The sequence below is a fragment of the Brachionichthys hirsutus genome, chromosome 6, assembly GCF_040956055.1.
Source record: "Brachionichthys hirsutus isolate HB-005 chromosome 6, CSIRO-AGI_Bhir_v1, whole genome shotgun sequence".
Lineage (NCBI taxonomy): Eukaryota > Metazoa > Chordata > Actinopteri > Lophiiformes > Brachionichthyidae > Brachionichthys > Brachionichthys hirsutus.
Window position 1 is genome coordinate 9,835,431 of NC_090902.1, and position 23,497 is coordinate 9,858,927.

Sequence of the window (23,497 nt, forward strand, 5' to 3'; positions counted from 1 at the left end):
TCGCTGGCAGCTTCAGGGATAAACAAGCACACTGAATCACGCTCAAAGTTTAACAAATCGATGCCTAGGGAGTATAAAACAGACAATGTCAAGAGTTCTAGACAATGCTTGAGTGGCCAATGAAATGATAATAAATTGCATGCATAAGCATAGAGGGAAGAATCCATGCACAGCGAACAATGATCCCCACGCAGAGGGTAGCATGATTGCCCCCCCGTATCAGATGAAAAAGGTTTCTCTTCGTGAATTTGCTGGATGCAGAGGGACGGCCGACGACTCAAGGACCCGTCCTTGAATTGCCAGCAGGCCATCCAGGCCCATCCTCAGGTCAGGAAACACATTACAGATCATGCTAGTCATAGGAAGGATGTGGGGCCAGCGTGTGGCGCTCTCTCCGTCACTGAGGTCCATGCCCGTGGGTCTCTCGCCACGCTGCACTCGAGCTGCTTTGAAGCTCTTCAAGAGGTGTTCAATCACTAAACTAGGGATTTTGTCAGCAGCAAAATGTGCAGTTTCCTGTGGACCCCATCTTCCAGTCTCAGCTTCCCTTACGAGATGATTTCATTTTTGATAAAGATTATAATTAAAGGTGAATTTAGACTAACACAAATAAATTCTGCTACATGGATACGACTGGTCTGGAGACTTCCCATGATGCACTGAGAGTCTCTCTCCAGAAAGAAGCATTGACAATGTTTTTCTGCTCCCTGTACTAATGGTTTTCAATGTGGGGGGACTTGATAGTAAAGAACTACAGGCCTCACTTGTCTCAGGTCGGTATTAACACCATGAGAAAGCGACTGGGCAACCGCTGTTATAATTGATGGATCATGAATTCCACTCCATTTCTCTCAAATGTGCTGGAAAAGCACTAATTGCACTACATGAAAAACATGGCGCCCCCCCCCCGGTCCTCCTCTGTTGCAGTCCATCATGCCACCTTTCCAGCATGCAGCAGAGGAAGCAGCATCCTGCCTTAGCATACCCACGAGATCAGCCCAGAAGAATCCCCACCAGTCGCTCTGTTTATCTGACCTTTCACCTGACCGGAGGAAACAGGACGTCAGGGCGCTCGTGTGTCTGTGAAGATAACCAAGTCTGCCACTTCTTGTTCTTCAAGTGTCAGAGTTGGCTCATGAATTCATAAGTGTTCATATTTGTGCAACGTGCTTTGACGATGCTTAATAACAAACCTCATCATTTTACTCGGGGTCACGGGGGGGGCACAGCTGCAGAAACGGACCACGGACAAAGCGATTCAAGAAAGTGATTTGGTTTTTATTGTTTGCGTCAGCAGTTTGTGTCTTTGTCAGATATGCTTAGCCTTTCCTGATGAACAGTAAAAGCAAAGTGAATCTTACCAGAAAGAACATTTGAGTTCTTATACTCGAGCGATGAAAACAAAACTTACTTTATTGAAAATCAATGTACAAAAACAATAAAAATGTGAGACCTCTAATCAAAAGCGGTTTGCGAGGCTACATGTGTAGACTCTAATCAGATGATAACCTGACATAAAATTAACTTTGTGGAAAAGATTAAAAATTATTTAATGAAACATTCAACATCAAAGTAAATTTAAATATTCAGACAGTAAAGTGATTTAAGAAAGAAATCTCCTTCAGACAAGCATAGAAAACTAATGCGAAAGAATTGTTCATGTTTTTCTCTGAAATGAGAATCAGTCTGTTATGACTGGCAGACTTGGTTGAGCCAGCTCGTCACACTAGATTTCACCTTCACGATATTCAACCCAAATCTTCTTCATTTCAGATGAAAAATAAAAGCATCTGGATTGACATGGATAATCTGAGCTATACCATTTTAGACTTATTGAAGCCAACAGTGTGTTGCTGTTGTTCAATCAGTGAGGAGCTAGCTTACATAGCATAGCGCTTTTGCCAACTGCACCCACTCTAGGCAGAAAGAGGGACAGTAGCGTAGTGGAGGAGTCTGATGGGCTGAGCTTTATGATTCCCTTCATTAATACAGGGGCTGAAGAAGGGGAACACCTTGCCCCTCGGGCCGTGAGAGAACGAGTAGAGCAGATTCATGTCCTCTACGTCGTAGAAAGACACCCTGCTCTCCTCGCAGTCCAAGAAAACCCCGAGGCGCTGAGGGGAAGCGCCGAGCTGCAGCCGCGTCCAGGGCTGCGTGCCAGCCGAGCACTCATTCCCATTGCGCATCCGAAGAGTCCAATAGCCATTCTCAGGGCTCAGCTTGACCCGAGCCTGCCGGACTACAGCCTCCGAGGCCACGCCCAGATCCCACTTTGGTTTGGAGCCCACCTCGACCTCCCAGTAGTGGCGGCCGGACTGGAAACCCTGAGTGGCCAAGACGTTGACGCACTGGAGGAAACGCTTGTCATGCTTCGTATGTGGAATCCCAACATCACACTCCACTGCCATGGTTTTGTCCCTGGAGACGCAGATGCTCGGGTGCGCCGTGTCAACATCAAACGTCAACGGGGAGGGGCCTTTGGGGTGAAACAATCCAAGCACAGATTAGGTGATAATAGCTTCAACTATAGGATTGAACAGAATCGGTTGCTATTAATGTCATTCTCTCACCACTTCTATGTATTTATGTAATACTCCGTAATTACTTCCTAATAACTCGTTGTTGAGGCAGAAACGGTTTCCAGCTGAAGTCTTTTGAGTTTAATGAAGCGCATTGAAGGGAAAATTACCTGGCTTCAGAAACGTGAACATCTTTTTCCATGTGATGTACTGTAACGGGGCCACGTATTTGTTGCTGAAAGCATTTATATCAAACTCCTGGGAAAATTCCACTTGAACAGACGGTCTGCCAAATGCAAAAACAAATTATCCGCTCAAATGAAAAGGTGTGAAAACAACATTTGCTCATTCATCATGCTGAAGAGAGCGCTTACCTTAGCGGTGGGAACTAAAGACAAAAAAATGTAGAAGAAAGAAAAAATAAACATGAGGTAACACTTTGTGTTGTATTTAGCTTCAGATGTCATCCCACAGTTCCTTTGGGCGGTGCTCTTACCTCAGTCAGTACGACATCCTCAGAGACGGCGCTCGCTCGTTGCAACGCTTTGATATTCTCCTCCAGTTCCCGCATAGCACGCTCGACGGCCTCCAGGTGGCGCCGTACCTTCTCCGTCTCCTCCTCCTGCTCTCTCCTCAGCTGCTCCAGCACAAAGGTCTCCTCATCGTGCAGAATCTGATGAAGAGCTCCGAACTCCCCCTTGACCCGAGCCTGCAGGTCGGCTCCAACTCTCTGCAATGGCAAGAAATGACTAAAGGTTACAGGTTTTGGGGGGGGGGGGAGGGGGGGGGGCATAATGCAGAGTCTGGCTTTGTTCAGATCCATTGAAAAGTGACACAACAGCATAGATCATTTTACTCTCCGGAGCGCTGTCAGATTATTTTTGACTTTGCAACACACTCAGTCAAACAGAAATAGATTGAGAGAAAATAATATGCAAAATAATTAATATAGAAATGAGCAGTTATTCTTCAATTCTGACAAAACAAATCATGAAGGTTGGAAGCTCCTTACCATCTGATTAGAGGAGAAGATCAACCGCCATGCAAAAGGTGAAGGGCTACAGTATTTTTGTCATAACAAGCCACTGTTTACACAGCACCGCTCAACATACGATGAAAATCTTTTTCTCGCATTTTAATTAAGTCGTCTTAGAACAGTTCGTCCACTCGCTGATCAGAATAGCTGCAGACTGAGACAGACAGGAGAGGTGAAGCCGGGAGAGACATGTGGCAAAGATCCAGTATGTTCTACTGTACATTAAATCAATCAACAATTGTTCACTAATCTTCGTCTTTGGTTTTGTTGTTATAACTGTGTACATTTAATTAACTCAATGTCTTGATTTTCTTATCTCACTGCCGTTTCCTCGGTGGATCGATTTGATGCTTGACCTCTCTCAAGAATATTGTGCAAACACACACAAGCCACCCGGCAAACAACAGGCCCAAAAATCGTTAGTCATATGCCACATATGAAATATCCATTATGTTGACAGCACTGTGTTGAACAATGTCAAGATCCCTCATTTCATCGGCTGCTTGATTGTTGGAGTGAAAGATCTCGATCGTACCAAAACGCTTTTAAAAAGCATTTTTCTGCATTACATTAAACACAAACTAGACGTGCGGCTAAATCCACCGAAGCCTGACCGTTAACTCCAGAAGTTAACTCGTGACATCATCTAACAAATAGCTCCTCTCAGGTCACAAAATGATTAATAGTGGTCGTTCCGTCAGGCTTGTTGACAAGTTGATTAACAAACTTTAATGTCGATGCATGTTTGATTCCACTGAGTTTGATAACATTCAATCAATCGTAGGGGATCCTTCACTGCAACATTTAATCTGGTTCTCAAAGATTTTCATGGGGGCATGTTCTTGAAACCAACCCTCGCAAGCCCACTCTTTGTCTCTGGATATTCCTCAGACTGTACACAGCCGTGGTAACAATGCGTTTCTTTGATTTGCTTTATTTACCTGGTCCAGAGAAGCGTCACAGTGCGCAATGAATGCAGGTTATCAAGTCATCCTGTCCTAAATGAAGACTAAAACTCTATCAGCTCTTGCCATCTCCTTGGAGACACACTGACTGATCGGTCAGGATCATTCTAGTCAGGTGTTGGACTGTGAACTTTCATTGTCCTTTTTGGAACGCATCCCTGTAATAGTTAAGACTTGTGCACTTTGTTGCCAAGTGTCATGTTTCATTAAAGTTCTAAATAGCCACCAAAATTACACTGGAGCCTAAGAAGTAATGGAGCCACACATCACACACATCAAAGATCTATGCGTCAACAAAGTACAGGCTGTCTAAGCAGTGACTAATTTGCTGTTGACATTCAGCACAGCACGCACACAAGAGCACTAAAGACTTAAAGTTTCATTTCCTAGATCCGTCTGTGAAGTTAATCCTTCGATCGATCAACCTAAACTGCTTGATTTAACACGGATCAGATCTTTCTCCTGATTCAAATCTGACAGAATCAGTGTGTGAAATGCCAAAGAGCAGGTTTGCTGCACACAGTGGATCCACGTTTAAGTCAGAGCTTAGATAGGCAGTTATGCTCCGTATCCAAGACCATTCAAAGCTCAAAATATCACTTGGAACATCCGCAAACACCCGCGGATGTGCACGCTGACATACTGCAAACAGCCTTTACAGGGAGGCATGAGTATTCTTATCTGTTAAGTGCTGCTACACAATGAGCTCCCTACTAGAGTGTACCTTTATGGTATCCATCTTGTCTTTGTCTCTGCGAATACTATTGACAAAATCCTCCTTCTTCTGGTAATGGTTCTCCAGGGAGTCCTTCAATTGTTTCTGTACAGCAACGTGCAAAACAAACGAGAGTAAGGGGAGAAATAATGGCACAAAGAGACTTTGTAGAACACCGAACATTCAAACAACTGTCAGAGTTCCCATCACTGAATGACCGACAACACCTACCCTTTGCAATAAACACCACTATCTCATTATGATTGTTGTCTGGTTAAAAAATATAATAAAAAGACATGCCGTCACAATATCCAGAAGTTTTGTTGTGACCATGAGGTTTCCAGGGCTCCAAGCAGTGAAAATGATACGATTGCACCCAGCCAAGCAATAGTCGTACACTCAAAAGCAATTTAAAAACCACCACATGCTGCTTTATTACTTCAGTTTTTAATATGGACTAAATACACAAACTATCACACGTTAATAAGTCATAACCTTTGCTCAGAACTAGGATAGCTAGGAACCTCCAGTTCCTATTCCAGAAGCAAATTAAAGTTACTTGCTTTAATCTTACAGCTATAATTACATGTCTTTTGATCCAACAATGTGAAGTAGAGAATAGATCCCAAATTATTCATTTACAAGCAATCCTTCTGAAGACAGTGAACTGTGACAGATTTATTTTAGAATTTTGATATTTGTATTATATTCTAAAGTACGGGCTTTATTATATTGACAGTGCGTATTGGTTTTCCTTAAACAAAGTCGTGCACTGTAAAAGAGAATGGAGAGCTTGCTTTGCCCGGCGCAATTCAAGAAAGATATATTCAAGACGGGACAACAGACAAAAATAAACACAGACGTGGGACAGAAACAAAGACGACAACACACGTTCAATTTCTATAACTCAAAGGTCACAGAAAGCTCATTTGTAATCGAATAGTTTACTTTGGACCATGAGATGATTTGTAAAACTGTCAATAACGGGTTCCGGATGACAAAGACCTGACGCATGGAAGGCAGCGCAGGTCGATGACATGAACTCACCTCTAGGTCCTTGGCGTACGTGTCCGAGGTGGCGGCCCTGACCTTCTCCACCATGGCAGTGACAAGGTAGTTGACTTGAAACTGCCTGGATGTGAACGCCATGCGGCACTGTGGGCAGCTAACGGGACTTTGGGACCCCCTCCAGTAGCGAGAGATGCAGGCTTTGCAGAAGTGGTGCATGCAGGCCAGCATGACGGGCTCCCGGAACAGGTCGCAGCATATGACGCATGTCAAGTCCTCCCTCAGGCTGCCTCTGGAGGATGTGGCAGTGACAGCAGCCATGGTTCGGGGTAGTTCTTTTCCAAACTGTGCCACACTGAGGAAACAGAGACAGGGAGAAAAAAAACACCGCCTCTAAGACAGGGTTCAAAGGTGAACATCAAATGCAATTCACATTCTACGGAGTCACGCTATATTCAATGGCTAAGTCCAACTCTACGGAGAGAATCGTGTAGTATCATTACAAACCCATGCAAACAACAACAACAACCTTACAATTATTTCCAAGTGTCAGCGGTTATCGGGGGAGCAGCTTGAGGGATCAGGCGTTGCGTCACGGGACTCGAAAGCTAGCTTAGGATGCTAAAGTAACAGCGGAATGCTTTGTTTTGGTTTACCTTCACTTGAAGCATGCTAACGTTAGCTACATGGAACAGCCAGTGAACAGCATGTTTATAACATGAAGACAAACAAGTTGAAAACTCTGACACGGCGACCATTAATAATCCTTTAGTTGAAAAACTTTATATTCTTTGTTGGACCTACGTCGCCTGCTGTTCGGAGGAGTTCGTGTCCGAGTCCATTTAGCATTCCTCCGTGACCCCTCAGCTGCTGGACGAGTAAGCGTTTACTGCGCATGCGTCAAATATCAGCGCGCCTTTGATTGGTCAAGCAGAGTTCTCTTCCGGTCTGACGTCAAGCCGCTTTCTGGAATCAATCATGTGGCATGTTAAACCAACAACAACAACAACAACAACCATAACAACAACTTAATCAATAGTCATGCCAGTAATGTCAAATAAATATTGTTTGAACTAATGCAGCTGACATCTTAAAATATGTTTGATATAATAAAATATCTTCAGAATAAAGTTGACCTAGCTATTGATGCGGATTGAAATTTATTAATTAGGCTCTAATTGTAGTTTCTATGATTTTCTGTGCACTTGTTTCGGCTTTGCCCTATCAGCAGAGAATACTGTGAGAATCTTTGCAACTTTATTAATGAGAATATTGTGGTTTCATCTCCTATATCAAGAGGATGATCAAGATCCAGATACAAATTATGCATGCCTGGACCATTTTATATGGTTTGGACTGTTGTCAATATTTTTTCATGACATTGGCTAAATTGAAATAAATGAATATACAGTATAAGCTATCATATAATATCAAAAGACATTTTTTAAATGATCCAGAATTCACACACTCACAAAGATCTGTCTCAAAATTGTTTCTTTGTTTTTCTTCAAAACACATCAGGGCAGTTTTTTTTCACAAGTTTAATAATAGTCCTTATATTAAAACCAGGGAAGGATATCTGTAATTAAATAAAGTATCTCATATCAATTGCCTGTGATTAATGTACTCAGTAAATATTCGCTCTCATGTTGTTGAAACCTCAAAATTCCAGGAAACTGCAATGAGAACAAAACCTTGATGTCCTCACTATAGTTACAGCCCTGTTTCTAGCTATTAAATGAAGGCTTAAATGGGACACTTCATATCCCTTCTTGGGACATGATATTGATGGTCTTACACAAGGGGCCATCTTTTATCCATAAGATGCATCAACCTTGAGTAAGAATAAAAGAAAAGTTCGTGAGGAGTGTATTCTGAGATAAATATTTATCTTAGAAATACAATTTGTCAACTTCAACGACTCAACTTTCCATCTTTTTAAACCAATATTTGAGTTTCCTGGATCAGACCGCCATCAAGTAAATCTATTTGAACCCCCCCCACCCCCACCCCACTATCCCCCCCCCCCCCCCCCCCCAGATTGGTGGCTGTGAGATGTGAAGATGCCACGTTCTCTGAATGATTAAGTGATTGGAATAAGTGTTCTCAGTGAAGCTTCGACAGAAGCAGCAATCAGATGGAGACTCGTGACCCGCATGCAGGGGAATCCTACAAAGCTCATGTGTAACATGTACTTTAATGTGAGCACGGATAAATGTGTGAACGGATTAAAGATCTAAATCCGACAGTGGTGCATTTTAAACTGCCCTTGCAGTTTAGAAAATTCTCCTTCAGTCACAGCATGAAACGTCCTCACCATTTTTCAGAAGCTTTTAGAGATGAGCAAACAAGGCTCCTTGACTGCTGAGCTACCCAGCGCATGATTGAACTCATAAATTGAGGTTTAAAGGCAGCCTACCTCAATCAATAAGGGTAACCTCTGTTGCTGAGTCAATCAGTGCTCCCAAAAATAGCATCGTCACATAAAATCCCACCAAGGTGATTCAAGATTCTCATAAAATGTTGCTTCCTGAATGATAAAACTGAGCTGAACTGATGGAGACAGTGTCTGGTTCTTTGGTTCTTTTGAGTAGCTCTGGGGAAATGCAAAGGATTAAACTCAAGGCACGAGCTCCTGCTCTGTCATCAAAAACAGAAATACTGTAAATCTTTAAATTATGGTGGTAATCTATGAGCATAAAGCTCCCTTGTTGGTCACTTCACAAAGAGTAATGACTGCCACAAATATATGTAAATGATCCACTAGGTTTCTTATGTATTCTTGTGAGTTTTATCATATACGTTTTCCTGTACAACAATATCAAACAATATATATATGCATTATTTCCTATATAAAATAACAGCCTCAGGAAATGTCTTGAGATCAATGCAGCTTTTCCTTTCACAGCAGTAGTTGTTGACACAGTTTAATATCCAGTTTTAATTAATGTTCCTCCTTTCATTGCTGGTCATTGGTAAATTCACACATGAACTAATGAGGCGTCTCAAAGCAACAATTAAAGATTTCATTTTCAGTCCTACGTTTATCCAAAGCTCCTTCATAACTGCATCGAGGAGCGAGAAGGAAAGTCTTCCTGAAAATATAATGAATTATAAATTGAGATTAAAAAAAAACAACAACAACAAATATCATAAACCGAATGACGCAGTTCTTTGCGCTCACTTTCAACGACAACGTGTAATTTCATGACACATCTTCACTGCGTAACGCAGCGGAAATGAGACAACAAAAGCCCGTCAGAAATCATTATCTATAGGCGCAAATTGCGCAATCCGTGAGCCGATCTCCTGGAACAGACGGCTCACAATGAATGCTACGGACCTGCCTCGGGAAGGTCGCGCCATGAGATGCGCACTCGAGGCTACAGCTTGGGAGGAGCTTCGGGAATTTCCCCCCCACTTGTTTCACGCCACTCTCAAACTGAACGCTCGTTTGCAAAAGGAGATTTTGGGAGAAAGGTGAGTGCATTAATATTTGATTTTCATGTGTACTTTCTATGATTATTGCTTGACTAATTTAGTGAAAGGTAAAACATATTCTCCGTTCGGCGCCGCTGCGGAATTTCTAGTTGCTGAAACTATATTACGTGCGTAATTTGGATGCGAGAGCAACGTTTGATTAGCAGGATGAACAAGTGTTCGATTTACGCAGCACGCGAGACTGTTTGGGCTGCAAGCAAACGTTGTGCACCTGTGAAGTCGGTTGAACGCACTTTGATAACTCCCTTGGAGATATTCCAATGCGCACTTGTCATTAAGTTAGACAAATAGCTGCAAATTACGCATGAGCGACGCATCAATGCACATTTGATTGGGAATTGGGTATAACGTCATCATTTATTTCACTAGAATCTGGTTGTGTTGTGGCTTTTCTTTTTCTTGAGCAGGTGTACGATAACAGAATCGTCCTCAAAAGGCTGCTTTGAGAAATTACTAAGGCTTTGTAAACTGCATGTCGCCAGGAGGGTGTCAGAAAAATCTCTGTTGACCGGGGCTGGTCTCCATAGAATTAAGATTCAGTGTAATTCATATATGTATATATATATATATATAATATGCAAACACACATATTCTTTCCCTGGAAAAGTACAGAAAAATCATCACATTTTCTCAAGAACAAATTAAGCCAGAGGACGGTGAGTTCTTTGAGTGCCTCTGGCTGAATCAAATGGTACTCGTGTAATTAGCATGATTCTGCTTAATGAGGTTGCTGAATAGTCAGGCATTAACAGTATTTTCTATAGATGCTGTGCTGACAAAATTGTCTCTATTTATTCAGCAAGAGATGCTTCACTCTCAGATAAACTGACTGAGAATTGAATAAACTTCAGTAAGTAGTGAAATGAAAAGGGAGGGTTTTTCAGGCGGGATTCAGGCTTGATGCACAATATTCCTTTCATGAGGCAGCGTCTGTATGAGAGCAGACTGCAGCTTGTGTGATGTATCTTTCAACTGACTTCTGATCGCATTGCTTCCTCCATAAGGTTCCTTTGCCCTTAATAATTTGACAGGTGTTCGTACCCCTTGGAAATAAATACATCCTATTACCAAATGAATTTATATAGACGTAGCTACCGATAAGGTCTGTTTTCTTTATTTGTGTGGCTACAAATAGAAATGTTTTTGTGCTAACAGTCATCCAATACTAAAGTAGGTCTCCTTTTTCTTAGATTTTCAGAGCGCCCACTTCCTCAATACAATCTTGGGCAATTGTTTTATAATTAAGCTGCATTCATTCCAGAATTATCTTCTACGTTGCGCTTTGGCATTTCCTTAAGTTGAATACGAAATGACTCTAATATCAGTATTACCGTACATTTCCAATGCTTTGCAGGTGATATGCAGAGATTAATGAAGTAGGTGTGAATCAGTACTTTTTAGTCAAACTCATTACAGGCTGGATTCAAACATTGCTCTTGCAGGTCAGACCCTGAAAATAACAGACATGATTTTTAATCCCACTTGTAATGACTGTTCTTTTGGAGGGATTGCCGACAGTTAATTTCTTTGAATGATGTGTGATTTTATCGATGTATTATGTAAAGACAGGATAGAAACCAGCCAGGAGACATTTGGGGAGACAAATTCATAATTTAATTCATCAACTGTAAGGGCCAGCTTCTGATTGACAGAAGGGAATATGTTATGTCCAAATTTAAAGTTGAACACCCAATCTATCCAAAAATGTACCAGAAAGTAAATCCATTTCATGCGTTCCCATCCTCAGGCATCAGCAAAGCCTTGATCTGGCATCTCCTACTGAAATGAGCCCACCAGACTCGAGCAACAGCACCGGTGAAGGTGAGGCTGCCGACAGCAGCCCCTGGTTTTTACTGAACGACAGCATGGGTTTATACTCGCCTGGTTTCCACGCTGACATCACCAAGCAGCTCGGGGTCCAGGCCACGCTGATCACAGCGTACTCCCTCATCATCCTGCTGGGGCTGGTGGGCAACGCTCTGGTCATATACATGATTATTCGCTACAGAACCATGAGAACAGTGACGAACTTCTTCATCGCCAACCTGGCCGTGGCAGACCTCCTGGTTGACACGCTCTGCTTGCCCTTCACTCTGGTTTACACTCTGTTAGACGAGTGGAAGTTTGGGGCCGTGTTGTGTCACATGGTGCCCTTTGCCCAGGCGCTGAGCGTGCACGTATCCATCCTGACCCTGACTGTCATCGCCCTGGAGCGCTACCGCTGCATCGTCTTCCATCTCGGCCGGCGCCTCACTTGGCACTGCAGCTTCCTCATCATGGCAGCCACCTGGACTATGTCGGCTGTTCTGGCGGCCCCCATGGCCATCTTCAGAGAGTACCGCTACGAAGAGATCCCTTCCATCAACCTGCGCATCGCTGTCTGCTCTGAGAACTGGCCCCACGGGACCAGTAGGGATGGAGTCATATACAGCTTCTCAATGCTGCTCTTGCAGTACATCGTTCCTTTAGCCATCATCAGCTATGCGTACATCTGCATCTGGGTGAAACTGAAGAATCACATCAGCCCGTCCAGCCGCAACGACAGCGTCAGCCGTCGCAAAAAGACCACCAAGATGTTGGCTCTGGTGGTCGTGGTGTTTGCAATCTGCTGGCTGCCATTCCATGTGATTCAGCTGGCCAGCGATTTGGATCTGGCACTCAGGCTGAAGGAGTATAAATTCATATACACTGTGTTCCATATCGTAGCAATGTGCTCGACTTTCACCAATCCCGTTCTTTACGGCTGGATGAATAAAAACTACAGGAACGGCTTCCTCATGGTCTTCCGCTGCGAGGACAAACCCGAGTCTTTCCACCCGGAGGGCTCCTTCAGGACACGTTCCTTGAGAAGGTTGACTCTGAATGGTCGTAATGGCGGGCACCCTCCAACTGCTGTATGAGATGCAATGAATGCACATTTAAATGCCTGGTGGAATATAAGTGAACACGGTGAACACGCGTGTGCTTTATGCCGCTTGTGGTTCAAACGTAGTCTTGTGGCTTGAATGCGTTTGAGTGTCTACCGTGTGCCACTGGCGAGGGCTCAAAGCTTTGCATGCATGTTGATTTATTTAAGGTTCTTCTTCCATATGTGACTGGTACTAGTGAAAATGTGTTGTTTAAGATATATGTACGTGGAGTGTTAATTAATTGTACAAAGTATTGTGCGTTTCTTGTTAATGCAGAACTCCTGATAAGTCGTGCCTAATTATGCGCACCATTGCACACATGGCTTAACTGAGGTTATTAATGTCTTCTTAACTGAGGTTATTAATGTCTTCATATTCACTGAAGAGAAGGAGGTGATCATTTTAGCAATGAGAACAAGTTTCATTGTTAACCCTCGTTTTTTATATTTGGTGGATGCTCCAAACATTTGGGTTATTTCCACTCTAAGTGCACAAGTGATGTAAATGTTGTTTTTGTTTTTAATGAATTCAATTATATTATAGGGCCTCTGCATCATAAGGAATGGGAGTAAAAACAACTGACATGCCTGAAATGTGATTAACAGGTTCCTGATGACTTCATTACTTAATGTGGGCAGCTGCTTGAGGATGCTAAAAGGGATTTGGGAAAAGATAAATCGGGTGATTCTTCACTCAGCTGTTAAAGAGTCCTTAGTGGCTTTCTAATAATGAACAATTATTGAGGAACATAAATCACCCACAGAGACTCTAGGAACACATTTAAGCCACTATTGGGCTCCTAACTCCCAGAGCCGATTTGACCTCAAGGACAAATTATGTTTTGTGCCTCTATGTCACATAAACAAAGCCTTGGCTTGGCTAAAACTTGAAACATAGGATTGGGGTAAGTGTAACGTCATGTCTGTTAGATTGTAACCAGGTGTAAAAGTGCAACTATATTGAACATGGACACTTTATGTCTAATAATCAAACCTTTGGGAGTAGCAGTCTCTGACTGAGGTGCATGTTCCATCCAATCTTTGGGCAATACAGGAAGGGTAATCTTTAACTCCTTCAATTTAACAGCTAGAAATTCCATTTAGAATCAACATAAAAGGAAGCACTGTATTTATTTCATTACAGAAAACAGAGTTTAATCCAACACAAACTTTCAGATATTATGAAAAACAAGGTCAGTATACTGTTCAATAAAGCATTTCAAGAACACATGTCCAACACTGAGTAATTTGACAGATAAAATACGGTCTACGTTGAGTTGCTTGTGCTCAACACTCACACCTCCTGACTGAGCATGTATTGCTCAAGTCTTCAAGACAAACATTGAGCTTGATCATATGAGATAAGACCAATTAGCGCCAATATTTGAAGCTTCTACTGAGGGGAAAAAGAGATGTTTGAAGGGATGATATAGCAAAAAAGCAAAAACAATAATCAATTTTAGCCTCAGTGTATTCTCATGGAGGACATTATAGGCTTTCACTTTAGAGCCTTAATGGTGTGCCTCATGGTTGTTCTGACAGAATCTTAAAAACATGTTTTTTAATTAAAATCCACTATATGCAGCATTCATGTGCAAGAACAAAGAAATACCATTCTTAAAAGTGATATTCCAGCTTGATTAATTTTTCCTTTAGAAGTGTAATATTAGTATATTGAATATATATGAAGTATTCTGAATATGTATATATATATTTACGAAAATGATTTTTTTATATTGTTTCGCAATTGTACAGCGTTAATATTCCATATAAAATAGAATTAAGGGCCATAAAAACAGGTTTGTTTTGACCCTCTCATTTCCAGAGTAATTTCCAAGTCATCTGCTGCCCTCTAGTGTTCAGAGTAGATATCGCATATGAACCACCTACCGGAAGTGTCGTCATCAGATGACCTTCTCTCCAGTCCGGACCACGTTTGACGTTTGGGTGGGCTAGCGGTGAAGTTCATCCTGACAGGCAATGCAAATACGTAAATTCTGAATGACGGCGGCTTACAGGTAACAATATCTGCTTTTGGATCGAACTCACACGTTTGCCGATTGAATATTTCGTCAGAGATTAATCATATGAACGCTCTGCCATTCATTCAGGGCACTGAATATAAATTATGCTAATGCTAGTTCCTGCTAACGAGGAACTTAAGGAGTGCCTACGTGACAAACGTGGCGTTAGCATTTTGTGGCACCCAGTCTAAAATAGTCAACACGTAAATCGAGCCTCTTATCTTCTCTTTAGCTATGTTAGAAAAGAAAGGTGATTGTTCTTATCATTTAAGATGCTAAAACCGACAGCTGTCATTGTTTCGCGCAGGTTCTAAAAAAAGCTACGTCCGTTAGCGTTCTATTAGTGAATGGCTACGACTTGTGTTTAGTCGCGGGCATCGTATGAATGGTGGTTTGCGTAAATGTTGCCGACAAACACATCTTTTTGTCCTGCAGGGACTGCCTGAGGAAACACGGGAACAATGGTGAAGTATTTCTGCGGTGCGGGTTCGCTCAAAGCCACCTGGGACCAAGTGTGCGTTGCTTTCTGGCAGCGGTACCCGAACCCGTACAGGTGAGGGAGGACCGCGGCCCTGCGCCAGCCAGCCGGTGTTTCCGCACCGCCTCGCGTTAATGGTTTACTCGAGGCGCAGCATTTTGTATATTTAGTTGGTTAATCAGTGTTGTAGATTAGAATAAATACAAGTATTTAATTCAGTACATCACTAGTTTAGTAACGCCTTAATTTTAATTTGGTTTTTTATTTATCCTTTTTATTCTAAGTGTATGCTCTCTTTTTTTCCCCATATTTGACTTTGTCTTGTTTTATTTTACGCCATCACAAAGATTGTGAATTAATAAAATAACCTTTACTCATATCAGCATAAATCTTCACCTAGCATATGGTGTAGTGGAAATATTTGTACCTCTGTTCAGACATCCTAATTACTGCAAATATTAACTCAGAACTGTTCAGCCCCTTATATGAAGTACGCATGTGAGGTATTTTTTTTGTGTTTCTATCATAGCTATTTTTCTTTAGGGGAAAGTTAAAAGTATGAAATGTTTGTGAACTATTTAATATATCTTCACCAAGTTGCATGATTCTTTTTGGAATTTAGAAAAAAAAACTTTTTACGGTCTTTAGTTATTTCTGGCTCCCCAACTCATTCTGATTGTTAATAAAATAAGACTCACTCGGTCTTATTTTTCAGCACATCCTGGAAAGAAATCATAGGTTCATAGTCGTAATGAAGAAAGAGCATGGTTGTATTACAGCGCATTTATAGAGTGGTTGTGACAGATAAATGTTGATAGATGCATGATATCAAATGTTATATCTTCTGCTTAAGGACCTTTTTCAGGGACTAAAAAAATGATGGGCTGGTTTATCGGCTATGCAAATACGTTTCAGTAACATTTCCAGCTGCAACAATCAAACAAGGGAGTCTCTACAAATGGAAAATGAATCTCTAGCTTTGTTCCATTGTTCAGTCTAAATTGGCTTGTTCAGTTTCTCCTGTGTGAGGAGTTGCTGCTGTTACCAACATCAAAATAGTTTCTCCTGAATCGGTCTTTCTTCCGAATGGCTGACCTCATATAGGTGTGATTTAATTAACAAAAATAAAGCGGCATTTGTGATGAAAATGATTTTTTTTTTTTATGTATTATTCTGTTGATCTTTGCCTCGTTTCCCACAGTAACCATGTTTTGACTGAAGACATCATTTTCCGAGAGGTTACTCCATCCAACTGCCTCCTTTCCAGACGTTTGTTGACCAAAACTAGCCGCGCTCCTCGGTGGATGGAGCGCTACCTTCCGAAGCACATGGCCAGTTCGGCATACATCATCGAGGACTCCATTGTGGATCCTCAGAAACGGACCTTGACTACTTTCAGCTGGAACATCAGCCATGCGCGCCTCATGGTAACCAGTATTCAGCAAGCACTCGGCATTGCACAAATCCAAAAAACATTGGCCTCATGATGCTTTGCTTGTTTTTCCAGGCTGTGGAAGAGAGGTGCGAGTACCGTCTTAACCCTGAAAATAGCAGCTTGACAGAGATAAAGAGAGAAGCTTGGATCTCTTCCAAAATTTATGGGCTCAGTAGAGCTATTCAGGTCAGTAAAGTGGGAATCTGCCACCAAGCTGCGTGTGTCTACTAGTGAAGCATGCAACGATGCACCTAGGAACAAAAGGCGGTGTTTAATCAAGCAGCTGAAGATGTCCGATGTTGGATAATTGATTTATTGTGTGTTTGTGCTTATTTTTTATATCTGGGACTGTGCTGGTAAATATGTGATAAAGCTGTCCCTCTTTACAGCTGTGTATTTTCTGAACGTCTGTGTGTGTGTTCACACCGTATTTGAAAGGGAACTCGTTTGGCAACATATTGCGCTACTAACAGAAGTTGCATGCCCACCTTGCAATACAGTCTGAACTGGATGTGAGCCAACAGAGTCCAACATTCTCACTTGCAAAAGTCACCATGTGCTATTTGTCCTGTTTCCATGGTGATAATTCCCCATTTAAGATTTAATTGTGCTTTATTAATACCCAGTGGGCAAATTCCTTTTACGCTCAAATATATATTATTATAGGCCAGATTACGCACACACACACACACACACACACTAAGGGCCTCTAGACATGCAACTGTAGAGCGAAGGGTGGCCCCTTGGTGGTGCTTCGGGAGCAGTTTTCAGGGTTTGATGCCTCGTCAGCTCCTAACAGTCCACACTGGATTTTACCCGGTTCCTCTGGCCCCCAGTCCAGGCCCCTGTGTTACTGAGTTACTGCTTTCAAAAGACTAAATTAGCAGCGGCCCTTCTCTCCCATTTATCTAATGCTGCGTTTCTATCCATGTACAATACGTGTGCTTTCTTTGCACAAGGGCTGGATATTATATGGAATCGCGTATATGAGATAGAAGTGTGTGTAAATGAGGCAAACGTGTGTTTTTTGTTGACTTTTGTGTATTCTCTCACCAGGAATTTGGTCTTGCAAGGTTTAAAACCAGCATTACAAAGACCATGAAAGGCTTTGAGTTTGTGCTGGCCAGAATGCAAGGTACGCTTGTCAGTAACGTTTGCACTTTAATTACCAAATAAGAATATTTGCTACGACAAAGAAACGATCAAGAAGCACACGTGCTCTGATGCTCGTGACACTGTTAAGAGCAAAAGTATTTTCATCTCTGCATTAACTTCACCTTGGAGGGTCCCAAGTCCAAATCCTTCCAGCCTGCAAAAGTCAAAGTATTTAGAGTGAATGCAGAGAAGTTACACTTTATTTATTGTTTATTACGCTTCTCAGGAGTCTAGAGCTTTAGCATATTTTCTTCAACTTAAATAAGTATCCCAGTCTTCCACCACATAACTGCCGTATTTTATTGTTGTAGGTGAAATTCCATCAAGGACCTTAGCAGAAACTGCTACAGAGCGAGCGAGAGAGACGGCACTGGCTGCTAAGGAGAAAGCCAAAGGCCTCGCCTCGCACGGCCAGAAAAAACAATATGTCTGAGCTGCAGAGACGTTCAGTACTGCTGCCACTGATACCGGAACAGATTTATCCTCATTGTTCAGCAGGGAATAGGCAAACTGAACCCCCGCATGGCTCGACAGGAAGCATCCAAGTGAAATGGTGGGTGGACCACAAAAGGCCTGAGCTGGGTTCAAGAGCCTTCCAACCTCCCTGTTTGAATTGCACTGAAATCAACCCTTTGATAGTGGATCATCTCGTTTCTGTTTTTTTTTTTTTTTTTTACAACAAATAGAGATCTCAGAAAGGCTCTGAGTGCCAAACAATGACGAGCACTTGATGCTGTTTCTCAGGCCTTGGTGCTCATCTGTGTTTTTTTCCCCTCTGATTCCTTTGAGTATGTTATTCATTTTGGAACTGCTTCGTATTATCAACAGATTCTTGCACGGAATGCACAATTAGCATAGCACAGAATCTTTGATTAAAGCGTATGAGTTACTTCAGATCACCCAACCACGACTTAAACATCTCATCATGCTCTAAATTGAATTTCATCGTCTGATGATGATGATGAGCGCAAATTCTTTTCGCAGCCATAACTTCTTATGGAAGTTAAGAAATATTCAATTAAAATTCTGATATTGATCTAGGACTTGGTTGCAATGGATTTCATGTCTTGTTTATAGAGGTGAAAATAAGTCTTTGTATTTTACATTAAACTCAAGACTGTTTAAGTTCTCTTTCTATAGCATTTTAATATAACCTTGTCAATAAATGAACAGCTTTTTTCTTACCGTTATCCTGTGATGTCTGTGATAGTACTCTGGGACACAAGGACAAATAAGGAAATGACAGATGGTTTGAAAAATAATCCTGTAATAGTAGTTTTACTCTAATCTCTATTTTATCTTGCCAGGTACTACATAACTGAAAATAATTTGTCTTTGGGGGTCATTGCTTTATTTTAAAGGCTCACAGAAAGGTGGGAACTACTGAGGTTGATTACAGTAAACCTTTCGGTAAAGTGAGACAGCACTCGTAGGAGGCAAACCTCTGCCAAGGTAGCTCAGAGTGTAAATGTCACCATATCTGAAAGCAACAGGGTTTTCACAAATAGCAAAAAAAGAATTAGCTGGACTTGTTCAAGTTTGATTCAAGACATTTCACCTCTGGTCCAAGAGGCTTCTTCATTTCTGACAAGACTGGTAGAGAGTTTAGGTACGCATACTCCTGTTGGAGCAGAAAACAAAGAAGGGAGCGAAACCATCAAGGCAATCAGACTCCCCAGGTGTGTTAGCATTTCCTTTATGAATGATAATGCTGCATGTTTTTTCCTCTGAAGATGTGTCAAAGCAGAATCATGCCTTTCTGCCACAGCCGGATTTTAGCTGCAAGTCTGTTGCATTTTTATTTGTCAGTGAATCCAGATAGCCATAAAACCAAAACCGTTGGAAAATAAATATAGAAAATATTTATTCAATAAAAAAAAAAAGGTTTACACCAGTATAAAAATACTACATAATATTACTGGGTGGAGAGAGATGAATGCATACATAATAAAAGGCAGTAAGGCATCTTGCATATACAAAGAAGGGGGGAGAAAAAGCACCTTCGGTTATTAAATACATAGCAATGATTATGATACGTAAATGTCAAAGCAGACATGACCTGCCATAAGAGTGAAATAACACTTACACCAACAAATCTAGAAGTACTTGATTGTGATAAAGAGCAAGAAGCATACCATAATATCAGCGGTACATGAAACTGGACATGTGGTTGACAGTTTCTCTTAATGCAGGCATCACATTTCTTACCCTCGATTACACAACAGCTTGTGCACATACACTTCCAAATGAATATTTGGCACAACTTCTCAGTTGCCAGATGCTAATGTGCAAATATTACCGGTTAATATCTGTTCATGGTTTTCATTTTGATATACCCACAATCTTTTTTCAGACATAGCAAGTGCAATATGTGGACAATTTGTGCAACAGATAATAAAAAAAACCAAAAACACGGGTGATCGTACAGAACAGAAGAGGACAATAAATGTTTAAGTGCGTGCCGTTGACATGGCATTACTGAAATAATGAACTTGGTGCTGTGGCGAATGCTGAACCAAATTTGGTAATAAGGCAGAATTCAGTCCAGCCATGCTGTAGTGAAGAGTAAGTTGAGGGTTTTGAGTGAAAAGCCTTGAGGGGGCGGGAGGGGGAGGATTGTGAAGAAGAGCCCTTAAGGGTGAATAATAACTTTGCATGACTGACACCTAATGGCTTTGGAAATGATCAATACCGAAAAAATATATGCGTAATGTTAAAATCCACCCCAGCACCAGGGAGTTTAACTGCTATTCAGTGCAAATTCACACAGCTTGTAGTATTACTGTTTAGTTTGTGGACTGACAATGTGAAAAAAATGAAAGTCAAAACCCAAAATGTGTTCCGTTGTTACAGCAACATCTTTGTCCTCTTCCTCTGCATCCTTGTTTCGTCTGGAATGCTTCGTCCTGCTGTCATAGCCAAGCTTTGTCGATGCTGGAGTAGCAGTGGTCTGCCCCGCTGTGTGCGATCCTCAGTCCGTCAGCGTCCACGCAGTCAAACACGACGCTCTCCACGTCAACCTCCACGTCCTCTGCAAGGTGACGATGAAACCGTCAAACCACTAACAGAGGTAAACATGGCATCGCCACGATGACTGAAAAACATCATGGCACGTGAGGTTGTTCCTGCGTGCGAGCGACCTACCCCTGTCGGAGTCGGACCGTTCTGATGACATGGTCGACCCCTGACTGTCGTTCCTCGTCCTCTCTGAGCCCCTCTGCAGCTGCTCCAGCCGAACCCGCAGCTCCCTCTGCTCCCATCGCAGACGCCCTTTCAGCTGCTCCGCACGCTCGTCCTGCTCCTGCAGCTTCTGATGCACAGAGTTGAGAGACAAAACCGTTACAGATCCGAGAAATCAAAGAAAAAAAATCCACATTAGTTGGATCGATTATATTGAGAGAGGAGAGTGAAGATTTAGTGTCGACCTTAATGTGAAGCTGGGCTCGCCTCAGCAGGTTGAGGGTGGTGTTCCTCATCGAGTCAGAGGAGAGCGGGACTTGCTTCTTGAGCTGCTCCATACAGCGTCTCAGCTGAGCCCGTCTGTAAAGCACAAGGAGCAAAACATCAATATCTTTTAATTCATGGCAGAAATAACAACGGATTTAATTTGTTGATCAGTCTTTCCAAACTGTTTGAGGCTTTCTACACACAGCAACCGTATATGCAGATGTGTCCTATTGTTATTTAGGAACTTTTGTCATTTGCTTTTTTTTCAATTCCTGGGTTACAAGTTTCCCTGGCATGACTTCAAACACGTTTATAATTGTTTTAACTTTTTTTGTACATATACCTGGAAAGGTGGGCAGATATTTGAGGAATTTCAAGACTTTTGTTTATTTTGAAAATGTACCTATTTCTCAGTTTTGTGTTGAGCAACAATAAATTCTACCTGCCCTGCACGCAAAACACACCCCAACGGGTGATCCTGATTATTCCATGCTTGTTGTATTACAATCCCTTATGCCCTTCTATATGAAATTTAAATATTAGAACTCATTTTAATAATTACCAAGCATCTTCTTTATAAGGAATGCTTTTCCTCTAGTTCATATGTGTAAAACTCAAGGCCCACCACAGTATTTTTTGTGGCCCGCAAGAGCTTTGTGCAGACATTTGTTTTTGTAAAATGCTGAAAAGTAAAAGTAAATCAGAGTTGATGTGTATTTGTAACTGATTTTTAATCTGTAAATGTGGTTTTAATGTTAAAATTAAATATTTGTTGCAGACTCCATTCTGGATCCGACCCAGATGATATTCAGTGGTGAGATAGAGCCCCTAAATTGTTAAATTCCCTAAATATTGGTCAATAATCAATGGAGATATTGAAGAACAAATTACAGACAGACGCCAGCGATTACATAACCTCGGCGGATATTTTTACAGCAGTAAGGTATCGATATATTTTTAGAACTATGCAATTGCATATGTAATATTTATAATTTAATTAAGTATGTAGTAGTAAATACAGTTATTTAGCAGCATGTTAAGGAGTAGTTACATTTTATTTACATTACATTACATTTAGTTACATTTACACAATGTTACATTTACAACTGGCCCTTTGAGGGCAACCATAATGCTGATGTGGCCCTCGGAGAAAATGAGTTTGACACCCCTGCTCTAGTTGAATTTTCTTTTTAATTTCTTTTACAACATCTTCATTACCTGTTCTTCTCCAGCTCGTTATGAACCGACCTGCAAACACAGAAAGAGCCTGTTTAGTAACGGTAACACGGCGATGGCGGGTTGTGATGCGTTCCTGTTTTAACACGTTGCAGAGCTCTATGCCCAACCGTTTTATCACATTCGCTCGCGTGTCGTATTCACCGATTGCCACCAGCAGATAACTTCTTCATCTTTTGTTTACTGCTTTTGTCAGAGTGATCCGGACTGAGAGGCAGGACTGAAGCGTATCCATGTTCAGCCTCTGTGCAGGAAAAACAAAACACACACATCTATATCACAACTGGTTACACTGTTTATTAGTGTTGTTCGTGATCACCGTGCTACTGATTAACATACAGAACAAACATTTCCTAAAGCTACATGAAGAGGGGGGGGGGGGACAAAAATAGGACCTGTCATCAGCTGGACGCCCCGTTTTGGGGGGGGTTTTGGCGCCATCACACGCACACACACACCCTATTCTCCTCTGCAGCCTCGGAGAAATGCTCGTTGCAGCGCCAACAAAATGCTCGTTGCCTTCTTCTCCGCTTCGCTTTCATTCATCGCAACGAGCGCCCGAAGCTGCTCGAGTTCATTTTCAAATCGGGGCAGATTTGGCGCCTTTGAGTACAATGATGGGAGCGATATGTAGGTCAAAGAGAAAGATCGCCCAAAAATAACCTCGTAGCAAAAAAAAAACAACCCAAAAGTCTCGATGGTTTCTCGTGCACTTGCACTGGCTTGTGTTTCGCTGCTGCGTGCACGCACCGTCTGGTTGCTCGCGGTTCATTGCGCGTTTCTGTTGTTTTAACAATAGCCAACTTCTTCCCATGTCTGTTGACAGTTATCCCCAAAGACTCACCTCGATCTCTTCTCTCCAGAAATTCAGCAGCCCGAAGAAGAACCTGGATATTACAAACCTGTCGTTCCATTGTTGTTGTTTTTTTAAAAAAAATAAACAAATAAACAACCGTGGTAAACAATCGACAGTGGAATGCCAAGAGCTTGAAGGAGATGAGGACGTCTGTGCTACGTCCTCAATAGACGGAACGAGTAACACTGATGCGGCCTTCAAGTGTTCCACACAA

At 41.9% G+C, this 23,497-nt stretch overlaps 4 protein-coding genes across 5 annotated transcripts; 2 read left to right on the forward strand and 2 right to left on the reverse strand.

Annotated features, from left to right (window-relative positions):
- Positions 1–1,272: 1,272 nt before the first annotated feature.
- trim105 (tripartite motif containing 105) lies at positions 1,273–7,106 on the reverse strand. Its single transcript, XM_068740247.1, has 7 exons — positions 7,048–7,106; positions 6,283–6,598; positions 5,245–5,340; positions 3,016–3,249; positions 2,894–2,907; positions 2,690–2,805; positions 1,273–2,476 (listed from the first exon to the last, which is right to left on the reverse strand). Exons 1-7 carry the CDS (start codon positions 7,083–7,085, stop codon positions 1,917–1,919), a joined length of 1,374 nt encoding a protein of 457 aa, XP_068596348.1. The 5' UTR covers positions 7,086–7,106; the 3' UTR covers positions 1,273–1,916.
- Positions 7,107–11,528: 4,422 nt separating this feature from the next.
- Positions 11,529–12,644, forward strand: npy7r (neuropeptide Y receptor Y7). Its single transcript, XM_068740248.1, has one exon. The coding sequence runs from the start codon at positions 11,529–11,531 to the stop codon at positions 12,642–12,644; it is 1,116 nt and encodes a 371-aa protein (XP_068596349.1).
- A 1,937-nt stretch (positions 12,645–14,581) lies between these two features.
- On the forward strand, positions 14,582–20,676 carry prelid1a (PRELI domain containing 1a). 2 transcript variants are annotated; one of them, XR_011105523.1, is made up of 7 exons: positions 14,582–14,670; positions 15,112–15,229; positions 16,356–16,581; positions 16,662–16,775; positions 17,646–17,724; positions 18,056–18,297; positions 20,598–20,676. XR_011105523.1 is itself a non-coding variant. In XM_068740296.1 (6 exons), exons 2-6 carry the CDS (start codon positions 15,138–15,140, stop codon positions 18,175–18,177), a joined length of 633 nt encoding a protein of 210 aa, XP_068596397.1. In that variant the 5' UTR covers positions 14,582–14,670; positions 15,112–15,137; the 3' UTR covers positions 18,178–18,418. The 2 variants fall into 2 exon arrangements, 1 of the variants encoding a protein (XP_068596397.1); XM_068740296.1 differs by lacking the exon at positions 20,598–20,676 and having other exon boundaries at positions 18,056–18,418.
- Positions 20,657–23,341, reverse strand: mxd3 (MAX dimerization protein 3). The gene is made up of 6 exons (XM_068740297.1): positions 23,272–23,341; positions 22,572–22,671; positions 22,410–22,439; positions 21,170–21,284; positions 20,889–21,054; positions 20,657–20,775 (listed from the first exon to the last, which is right to left on the reverse strand). The coding sequence occupies exons 1-6, from the start codon at positions 23,339–23,341 to the stop codon at positions 20,657–20,659; spliced, it is 600 nt and encodes a 199-aa protein (XP_068596398.1).
- Between the last annotated feature and the right edge of the window lie 156 nt (positions 23,342–23,497).